At 36.5% G+C, this 11629-nt stretch overlaps 1 protein-coding gene across 1 annotated transcript in view; it reads right to left on the bottom strand.

Annotated features, from left to right (window-relative positions):
* Positions 1-11379, bottom strand: part of CCDC67 (coiled-coil domain containing 67) — a gene marked incomplete at its 5' end in the record, with an annotated part of 35638 nt that extends 24259 nt beyond the window's left edge. Inside the window, 4 exons of the mRNA XM_010181658.1 lie at positions 315-428; positions 4959-5093; positions 9759-9854; positions 11208-11379. Of these exons, the coding sequence (XP_010179960.1) occupies positions 315-428; positions 4959-5093; positions 9759-9854; positions 11208-11379 (517 nt within the window). The remainder of the gene's footprint in view (positions 1-314; positions 429-4958; positions 5094-9758; positions 9855-11207) is intronic.
* Between the last annotated feature and the right edge of the window lie 250 nt (positions 11380-11629).

The following is an 11629-nucleotide window of genomic DNA, read 5'->3' on the forward strand; positions in this document are numbered from 1 at the left end:
AAGTAAAAAGGAATGCACACTATTTTTGCAGTTTCTAAAGTCAGAAATATTGTCATTTTCATCATGATACTTATTCAGTTTCTCATTTCATGAGAAAATAAAATTAAAATAACTGTATGTATCATTAGGTCTTTCAGTATAGCTCTGCCTTACCTAAAACAATGTATTCACTACCAACATATCGATGTATTATCAGATTCACTATAAGCTTAGTGGTGTTCAGATTTTTAAAATTAAGTTAAAATACCTCTAGCTGAGCTAACAGGTCATTTAATTCTCATTTTCTTTCTAAAGCAGGAAGGCAGGAATTTTACCTGAAATAAATTACATTTCTCGGACAATAATTTTTGTTGAGAACCTAAATAAATGAGATAATTTTGGCAGATTGTCCCCTTCTTATCCCATTCTCTTGATTTTGCCTTAAATTCCTGAAAGACAGCAAAACAAGGCTAGTAAACACAGGGAAAATAACTTTTTCCCTTCATCTAAATAACTTTGTAGTTTGTATAGTTCAAAGAAAAATCTATGTTTTGAAATGAATACATAATATTTCCATAATTTTGGAAAGAAGAGAAAAAGAACAATGATATAAACTAGCCATCCAGCCAACCGCACCAGAAGAAAATCCGGTCTTAAGGGCTGCTACTCTGAAAAAGAAAAAGGGTGGTAAACATAATCATTGAATAATAATGATAAAATATTTAAATCACTTCCATTGCTGTAGATCTTAGTTATGACTATTATATGCCCATTTTATTGGAGAGTACTTCCAGTGAATTTTAAGGTATATCAGTGCCAAGTAGAGTAATCAGCAGAGAAACAAATGTTTTGAGTGGTTGTTGGTTTTTTTGTTTGGTTGGTTGGTTTTTGGAATCATAGAATTGTTTGATGGGAAAAGACCTTTGAGATCATCAAGTCTGACTATAACCTAACTCTATCAAATGTGGAGCTAAACCATGTCCCTTAGTACCATGTCAATGCATCTTCTGAACACCTCCAGGGATGGTGATTCAGCCACCTCCCTGGAAAGCCTATTCCAGTATTTAATTACCTTCTCAGTGAAATAGTTTCTTCTAATGTTCAACCAAGACCTTTCCTGGAGCATCTTTAGGTCATTTCCTCTTGTCCTATCACCTGTTACTAGACAGAAGAGACCCACACCCACCTCCATACAACCTCCTTTCAGGTAGTTGTAGAGAACAATAAAGTCTCCCCTCAGCCTCCTCTTCTCCAGGCTGAACAACCCCAGTTCTCTCAGACACTCCTTATAAGTCCTATGCTCCAGACCATTCACCAGCTTCATTGCCCTTTTCTACACTTTTCCAGCACTTCAACATCTTCCTTGTAGTGAGGGCCCCAAAACCAAACATAGTACTTGAGGTGTGGCCTCACCAGTGCCAAGTACAGGGGCACAATCCTCACTCCTGCTGGCCACACTATTCCTAATACAAGCCAGGATACTGTTGGCCTTCTTGGCCACCTGGGCACACTGCTGGCTCATATTCAGCTGAGTGTCGACCAACACCCCCAGGTCCTCCTCCAGGCAGCTTTCCAGCCACTCATCCCCAGGCCTGTAACGTTGCATGGGGTTGTTGTGACCGCAGTGCAGGACCTGGCACTTGGCCTTGTTGAACCTCATGCAATGGGCCTTGGCCCATCCATCCAGCCTGTCCAGGTCCCTCTGCAGGGCCTGACTACCCTCAGGCAGATCAACACACCTGCCCAGTTTTGTGTCATCTGCAAACTTATTGAGGGTGCACTTCATCCCCTCATCCAGGTCATTGACAAAGGTATTAAAGAGAATTCGCCCCAGCACTGAGCCCTGAACACCACTTGTGACCGGCATTCAACTGGATTTAACTCTGTTCAGCACCACTCTTTGGGCCTGGCCATCCAGCCAGTTTGTTACCCAGCGAAGCATTCACCCACACAATCCATTCTCCATGAGAATGCTGTGGGAAACAGAGTCAAAGGCTTTACTATAAATTCAAGTCAAGTAAATAACATTCACAGCTTTTCCCTTGTTGGAGCAATAGGACAGTAGCTAGTGTGAATACTTTTACTTTTTGCTCTCTTTACAATTGCTGCTTCTAGTTCACCTAGTTGAAAAAAACCCTGTTTTAACAAATTCCATTGTATTAGTTTTATCTAATACTGGTTTTGTGTTTGCACTTATGTTCCTATTTATACCATATTTGAATTTGCTCTTTAATCATACCAGATCTTGTATGTTCGCAGCTAGACTTTAAAGGCAGTACCCTACAAAATAAGTAGGAGAACTTCAGTTACGAGAACTGTTGCTCTTTTAGTCTGAAGAATTAGCAAAATAACAGTATACTGTTTCATACAGTGAAAACTATAATATTCATAAGCTGTTATAAGAACTTCATTTTTAACAATGGAAATGTTGGTTCCAAGAATTTAAATGATATTTTATAATTATCCTAAACTGACATATTCCCCTAATTTAAAAAAATAAGATTTTATACTGAAACAAAATGAAATGCTTTCCAACATAGATTAATACAAATCTTCTCTTACAGCATCCATAATATCTGCTTTGCCATTTTAAGCCAATAAACATCTTCCCATTTTACAAAATGTGATACAAATGGAGTTTCAGACTACTTAATGAGGATGGCAGGTTCAAGGCCTTGCTAAAGCACTGCTGAGCTTAGTAGATTTTCAACACAATAATTATTTCCTGAATACTAGAATTTGCTGAATATATTCCGAGCACTCGTTTCTCATACTGCATAATTAATCAAATTATAGCATTGTGTTACATTATTTTTACATTTTAATCTTGAATAAGGTCATTCTCAAATTATCTGGATCAGGCAGTTTCACAGTAGTGATATATTTAGTCAATGATAGAAGTATAACTCATTTATTATTCCTGTAGTAGCAGAAGTTGGCAGCTATGCTGCAGTCCAAAGCGTAGGAGCTTTTCTGATGGTAAGGACTCTCCCATGTGGAAGAGACAGCAACAATGTTTAGTGATACTATGTGTCTAGGATGTGTCCTAGGCAATAACAATGTAGGAACAGTCACCTGAAGGATGCAGAAATTAGTCTTATATCTTACAGAATAACAGGAGAGAGGCAAGTCCAAGATAAATTTTCCAAGTCCAAAATCTAATTTTATTAGATTTTTAAGTTATTAGATTAGATTCCCCTGTGGGGACAGGCTGAGAGAGTTGGGCTGTTCAGCCTGGAGAGGGCTCCAGGGAGACCTTATTGTGGCCTTCCAGTTCCTGAAGGGGTCCTATAGGAAAGCTGAGGAGAGACTTTTTACAAGGGCAGGTAGCGATAGAATGAGGGGGAATGGCTTTAAACTGGAAGAGGGTAGATTTAGACTACATATTAGGAAGGAATTCTTTACTGTGAGGGTGATGAGACACTGGCACAGGTTGCCCAGGGAAGTTGTGGATGCCCCTCCCTGGAAGTGTTCAAGGCCAGGTAGGACAGGGCTTTGGGCAACCTGGTCTGGTGGGAGGTGTCCCTGCCCATGGCAGGGGGATTGGACTGGATGAGCTTTAAGTTCCCTTCCAACTGAAACCATTCTATGACTCTATGATTCTATGAGATTGTTAATTTTTGATTGTAAAGTTTTCAAGTTGTCTAAATAAAATGTCTAAATAAACTACATCAAAAATCTACATAAAATCTACATCATAAGCCTGTAAGTCTTCACAATTCTTAGCATCTAGGCAACTAGGTCTTACTTTCAACTGGTATTCCTCTGCTTACTTTCCATACAGGACTCAGTTCAGTAAACACTCGAGGCACACGCTACTTTACTACGCTCTTTACAAAGCATGACCAGAGAAAATGGACATTTTTTTGAGACCCTTCCATGCTTCATTGGCCTAGTGGTTAGACTGTTCTGACTATATATGCAAGACTCAGTTTAATAATATTTGCTCCAGACAACCTGAACCAGAATCTTCCCATGCTAATTTTCTACCTAACAAACAAATGTTATTTCAAAGTTGTTTCACTTTGCACAGGATACTCACAAAATTTATTGGCTAAGTAAAAAAGCAGCAGCAAAAATTAGTATAGCTAGATACTGCATCACTCAGTTATAAGAAATGAGACTGGATATCAGTCTCTGCACCACCGACTGTCACCAGGAGAGTATTTGGGGAGAAGCCGCGACTTGGAGGCACACTCTATTTTCCAGATCTCTGTGCTGGTGAACTCTCCTGCTGGCTCAATAAATATTTGATTATTGCACAGATCATAAAGTAACTTCTAACTTTGAGAAGTCAAGGCCAGGAATTATGATCAGAAATCAGTATCTTCCTGTATCTAACAATAATCCATTGTGTGTCCAGAGGGATACGCAATGTGACCAAATCCTGTCCTCAGCATCTCACAAGATCTAATCCTGACTCGGTATGCTGGGTTCTGTGGAAAGTATTTTCAAGTGCCTTCCTCATGTATTACCTAGGGAAACTACGCGCTGAGGTCAAGGTTGTGGATTGCCTCAGGCACACAAGTGCTGACAAGATATGTGTATAACAAACGGTTTTCCAGTCCTAAATCTTTCTTCTATCTAGCCCTTCATGGTCAAAGTTGTCCTGAGTCTATAAAACTTGAATTAATGATAGGTATTATGTGACAGTATCCTGCATACGTAAAACATCTAATGCCTCAATAGATTATATTCTTTAGTACACATATATTAATCTGGAAAAAAGTAAAATTTATCTATAGTTATATTTATTATGAAAATTATATATATATATAAACTCATAAAACTACTAAAAACACTAATGAAAGTTGATAAAAGAACAAAACCTGAATATTAAACCATGCACCCTTTTTTGTCACAGTGAGAAAATTATATATTTTTGTAGAATTATCAGGAAATTAAAGTTTACAAGTGTAAACCACAAATTAGTTCTAAAGGCATATTAAAATTAGAATATAATAACAAAGTATCCTTACCTGCAGTTTCTTGGATAAATGGCTCAGTTCAGGTGGTGTCTCTAGGCTTTTCTCACATTTTTCTTTGCTTTCAACCCTTTTTTGTTTTATTTGAAGTGACTGTAGCTTTTCATAACTATGTGTCAACTTTGAAAACTAAAAACGAAAGCAGAGTTGAACATGCAGAATCTATCAAAGATGACCACGTGGCCAAAGTTTTCTTTAAACTAGAATAGCCAACTGCAGCTTCAGCAATCTAAATGTTTAATCAATGTAACGATGTATAAATTAATAAAGTTAATTTTTTAGAGAGGAAGAAGAGTAAGGCCTCATGAATGTTAACTAAGTGCTCAAAAGGGTTGATTTGACAGCTACTTAATTCTGCTGGAGTTCTTTATGGTGCTGTTACCCACGGTGTCATTTCCTCAAAGCTTCTATGAAATGTTCTATACTTGTTTACTGCCATCTTGTGTTGACGTTTTTAAAGGGTGCTTCACTAGCCAAAGTGAACAGTGATCATTAACGTTTTAAACTTGCATGTTTCTTTTTTATCATTAAAACTGTTGAAATGTTATGTATGTGATGATTGCATTCGTCTGGAATCATTAAGTGCCAAAGAGTGCCTACGAGAATTAGACACTAAATACTGTTGATACGTTGATCTTACCGTGAAAGCCTAGCTTAGGAGTCAGAGGCAAAGGAGTCAAAAGCAGAGAAGGGAAGATAGCAGTAGAAGTACCAGCCTCTTCAGAAAGTACCAGCCTTTTCAGAAAATACCAGCCTCTCAAGAAAGTGCCAGCCTCTTCAGAAAAATGGCCGGTCTGACCACAGTTAGCTATACTACACAAGCAAAGGGGCTAGTGGCCATTTACAGGCTTGTTGCAGCAAACTGACACAGTCTGGTAGAGATATGTCCATCTGGTTTTGAAGAATAAAAAAAAAAAAAGGAAAACCAAGGATATTGACAACGGAAACACTAAAAATATTGTCTTGAGGGAAGCCAAATGAAAGAACTTCATAGAGAATGTTGAGTAGAAAGGAAGCTTACAACTATGAATATTGATCATATCTCTTGATAGTTTTTTCCCTTTAAATCCAGTTCTATACAATGGTTTACATTCTCTGTAATAATGAAGGCTTCGTTTAAAAAAAATTCTGACTCCAATGTAAAATTCTTTCCCTAACCAAACAAAATCCATAACACCTCATATTTTTAACTGCTCAAGTGAATTACTGTCTGGAAAAGAAATTCCTTCCAATAAAGTAATTGGAAATGGAATGGAATCCTACTGAACCAACCTGGAATGAGAAAGGTCTGTGCAGAAAACAAAGATGGCCAAAAAGGTCCACAAAGGATACGGAACACAAACTGGAGTTAAAAAAATAATCTGGAAACTTCTTACAGACTTGAGAAGATTTTGGGAACAGCAAAAAGAATTGAAAAGACCAGCAAATCAGCCTAGACTAGAAAGTTTCCTGAAATGAGGAGATTCAAGGATAGATTTAACTAACTTGGAATTTCTGAACAGAAATCCTGTTAACACGGACTTACAGAACTGAGATACAGTCTTCAAAAAGAAATCAAAAGTCTTGCAGAAATGCTGCCTATATTTAAAAATTACCTTGCAAAGGAACGCAGTTAAGATGAAATACTGGGAGTTGCCTGGGAAGAGCAAACCCAGATGAAGAGAAGTATTAGACTGTCCATGCTAAAAAAGCTAGGAAATACAGGATCTAACACTTCAGCAAATCAGTCTAAAATGGAACAGAATGGCCAAAATGAGAAAATTTAGTCTACTAGATTCATTTAATGAAAATAGGATATTTCAGACAGATTATAGTCTGGATGTTACCATGACCAGAGACTAACTAAAAGCTGAGAATCTTTTCCTTTAACACTAGGTATTTGCTTTTAAAATAAGGTCCAAATTGTTCTACTTTCATGTTGTACAGGGGGGAAAAAAAAAAAGCTGAGGTGTTTTACTTAGTTCTGGGCTGGGTTTTATCTAAGTTTAGCCTTCTGAAAGTTAGACATCCAAGCCTGAGCTACTCTGTGTTAGAAAAAGCTTCCTCCAAATGCTTAGTCATTTCAGCTATCTTAAATTCTCGTCATACACGAGGTGAATTACATTCTAGGGGTGTCCATTTCCCCCATTGATTCTAAAGGGAGCCTGAGGTAGCTCAGACGTAGCCACCTAGCTTTTAAATGTCTAAGTGAGGCAATTAGTTGCTGAAGTGCTTGGAACAAGAATGGATTCTGGTTCTTTTGCCGAGAGATTTCTGTCATTTTCAAAATGGGAATAACTACTTAACATTAATATACAAAAAAATGAAGGAAGAAAGCGATGAAGATGAACCCCTAAAGTTTATATTTAATTATGACAAAATACTCTACATTTGAATGAGTGCAGCAGTACGGCCTAATAGTTTCAGGTTACGTATCAGGAATTATTTCCCTAATACAAGAAAAATACAAGCACACAGTCAATTCAGTGGGATTGTTGCTCATTAAACAGCTGCTTTTATCAGTAGCAAGAGTAAAAAGCACTGAGGATCACAGAAGCAGTAGAGAAATTTGCAGGGAAAAATTTGATGTGAATAGCATAGCATTCTTAGAGCTAGAAAAAGTGATCCTTTCTATTTCTACCAAGATGAGGAAGAAAGAAAAATTGGGAAGGATTTTAAGAATACATCTGCAGGGAAAGATACAATGCTACTGGTAAATAGTAACACTTACGCCATTTGTGCAAAACGAAATTGTAGCTCTTAAGATTATACAGCGTAGAAGGAGGTATCACTTCCAAGTGAGGATAAGAACCAAAAGAATGGAGACAAAGAAGGTAAGGCAAAGATTAATATTGTCAGGATAGTGCTATATTTTAAATAGGAGTTTGTTCAGCTGAGAATCAGGGACATTATACTATTGTAGATGCTGCAGCACTGTAATCTAAGAAAGAAACTCAATAAGGACATGTGGTAAAAGTTGGAGGAGCAGAGAGGGATAGCCCTACTGTCTAGCACAGGTGCTTGGAATTGTTCTCACAGGGAAACTTTCAGTTTGTCACATACAGAATCTAGGCAGCCTCCAAACTCAGGCACTTCACAGTTTACTTCTTCAGTCAATGTGTACTGGATGGATATTTTATGAAGAAACACGGTTTGGTGAAAGGGGAGGAATGGGAATCAGAAAAGAAAATGCAAATGGCATCAGTGCTGGAACCTTTAGTAAAATAAATAGGATGACTGAGAAAGAAGGAAATGTTTGGAGGAATAGTTTGAGAAAGTGATGTATAATCTTAAGAGCTAGAAATCCAAGCTTCTTGCATAAAGATAAAAAGAGAAGCAATCAGGAAACTCAAAGAAGGGTTAGGTGGTCTGCATGGTAACTAAAAAGGATCTTGTCAAGAAGTATAACCAGGTTTACAGAGAGAAGCTTAGGAAGTGTAAGATTCTTTAAAAAAAAAGAAACAGCAAGAGAAAACAGATTATGTTTGTCCATGGAAAGGACTTGTAGGGTAAATAACAACTTCAAGATTAAAAGCTTTATGAAAAGTGACCTGGAGATTCAATTTCAGAAAGTTCAATTTCAGTGAAATTTTTAGCAACAACATGTAACATATAACCAGTCATTCCTAGGATGTAATGAAAAAAAAATAAAAGTGAAAAACATTGCAGGAAATGTGAAAATGGATGAGGAAAGAGAGATCTGCTATATTGTCGGGGATGGCTCTGTGTTGCTAAAGGTGCCTTACAACTTATGCATAAAAAAGTCACACCATTTTTCATTGTATGATGTTTATCTTCTCAATAATCATGCTAAGATATTGTTTATTTTTCTGTAATCTAAGAACATGATAAACCAGCTTTTGTTCTTAGCTACTTCCCCAAATGATTAGAAGTGTTAATTACATAACAACCAAAACATTCTCTGCTTACTCACAGAACAGTTTGCCGAATCAATTTCCGTATATAAAAGAAGAAATAAATTAAAGACAACTTAACCTTAAAAATTAGTTATACACGTATTGATTGGATGGATTTGGGTAGTAAGTGTTATCACCTCTAGATGAAAATAATGATATCCAGTTTATGCAATCCAAGATGATTCTACAATAAGTGTGATGATTGGTAATTTTTAATTATAACACTGTATCTCTGGTAGAGAATTCTCTGGAGAATCCAGTGAAGGAAACAGTAGAAAAGCAAGGAAAACAATGTAGATTTGTGTATGCTAACTTGTTAAAATCTGAGGAACAGAATAGACTGAAGTTCATTAAGAATTTAGGTTTATGATGGAAGTGGAAAATAATGAAGAAACAAAAATACAGGCACAGAGCAAACACAGCCGAATAGAATCATAGAATCATCAAACCAGGGAATGGTTTGAGTTGGAAGGCATCTTTAAAGATCACCTACTCCAAATCCCCTGCCATGGACAAGGACATCTTTCACCAGATCAGGTTGCTCAAAACCTCATCCAACCTGGCCTTGAACACTTCCACTGATGGGCTACCAACAGCTTCTCTATGCAACCTGTGCCAGTGTCTAACCACCCTCATCATAAATCATTTCTTCCTTATGTCCAATCAAAATCTACCTTCTTTCAGTTTAAAACTGCTACGCTTTGTCCCATCACTTACAGGCCATGGTAAAAAGTCTGTCTCTATCTGTACTGTAAGTGCTCTTCATTTAGTCATGTAGTCATCATCATTTGTATGACACTATTCATCTTTCTCAAATCCATAAAGGTACATCTATATAATTAACGTATAAGCTCTTTATACTGCAATCATAAAATAATGAAACTGATATTTGTCTTACATGAGATTTCAGTGCTTGCAGCTGAGTTTCATAATTCACAGCCATCTCATATTTAGTTTTCTGTAAGTCTTCCAGTTTCTGTCGAAGCAGTCCCACCTACAGTTAAAAAGTACTCAACTTTACCTTTTCTGAAGTGTTCCAAAATAAGTCCTTTTTGGGACAGTAATTTGAAATTTTGAAAGAAGATTGTTGCTTTTAAAAGACAGATATTAAAAATATATATTCATTCATTACTTTACTAATAAAACTGGGTACCAAAAACCCGGTATGATGTTGTTGTATCAACATCAAGTTACGTATTTTATAGTAAAAATCTCATTGTACACTTATGATTTATGATAATGCTGTATGAGTCTGTCATGAAAGACCATTTATTGAAAGCATTTCTGACCCAACTATACCAATGAACTGCTGTGCCCTGTTGTGAAAATTTTCCTTGAATACCTTATATAATCATATAAATTACTTTCAGCTGCTTATGTACAAATTATTAGGAGACACTGTAGACTCATTTCAGCTCCCTGAGTACAGTGCCATTTGAGATATCTTGAATTATCTGAGAGTTTCACAGACATCTGAGATAAATGACAAAAAGCATACATGACATCTACATTTTTCTAGAGCAGCAGCTGGAAGCTAGGTGGAATATGCTAAACTATTTCAGATAGCATCTCTGTACGGGCAAATAAATTGATTTAGGGACTGGCGAGCTGAATTATTCTCTTGGCTCCTCTGCAATGACTAAGGGCAAATTCCTAATTGCTCATTAGGGAGAGTTCGTTTCCAAAACTCCCTCTGGCAGTTAAGACACCGAGCTCATACAAGGATGCCCATGTATAAACACCTAACTTCAGGTGTCTGGAACTGGAACTCAACGCTGTGCTAGGATTTACTGGTGCTTCTGAATGAGTATTCAGCAGGCAAGACTGTGAAGGGTGGACAACATCACATATACTGGGGTTTTCATTTTGGTTAACAAGTCTAAGTGGTAATACAATTTGAATCTTCACTATTAATAATAAAATTATCATACAAAGACAGTAGATCATGTAAAATGATAAAAATCAGGTACAGACAGGAATCACAAAAACATAATTTCGTGAAACTTTTTGAACTGTACCTTTCCATTTAAAATTTCTGATGAAACTACAAGTGTTGGCATTTAGAAAAAAACATAAAATTATCTTTTTACAGCTAAACTGAGAATATTTGATTTAGACTTCAGGGAAATAGAAGACATATGAGACATTCAATGACATTTTTAGAATTAGTTTTCAAACAGAAGCATGCTTTAAAACAAAACACTAAGGATAATTAGTGACCTTTAAAGGATGTTTGGTATTTTTACATGATAGAACAAACAGTTCTCCTTATAGAGCATTTAGAGTATACTATTAACTAACTCGCAGAATAAATACCTTCTTTATAGAACATGATATTCTTAAATACCTCTTGACCTTTTTGATCCAGTTTGCTCTGGGTACTTGCTAATTCTTGATCCTGGATATCCATCTTTGCTTTTAAGGCTTTCATCTTCCTTTCCCATTCCACTTTCTTGCTGTTTACCATGATGTCAATTTGACGCACTAATTTCTGAAGTTCAGCTTCACATGGAGAAGCTCTAATAATATATTTTAAAAAGAGAGATTTTTTTTCAAATAAAGAATAAGGAAGAAAAGAAATTTTTCTATACATTGCTAAGATTTTATTTTGATTCTGATGGAAATAACCTCTTTTCAACATCAGAAAGAAAGAAATGGGAAAGCTAAATGATGCCTTCAAATGCAGGTAGAATCTCACTGCATCTATCTTTAGTTTGCCTGAAGTAAAAATCAGAGTACTTAGCATATTCTGGACCATTTGGTTAGCTT

Source organism: Mesitornis unicolor, unplaced genomic scaffold (assembly GCF_000695765.1).
Source record: "Mesitornis unicolor isolate BGI_N332 unplaced genomic scaffold, ASM69576v1 scaffold41253, whole genome shotgun sequence".
Taxonomy (NCBI): Eukaryota; Metazoa; Chordata; class Aves; order Mesitornithiformes; family Mesitornithidae; genus Mesitornis; species Mesitornis unicolor.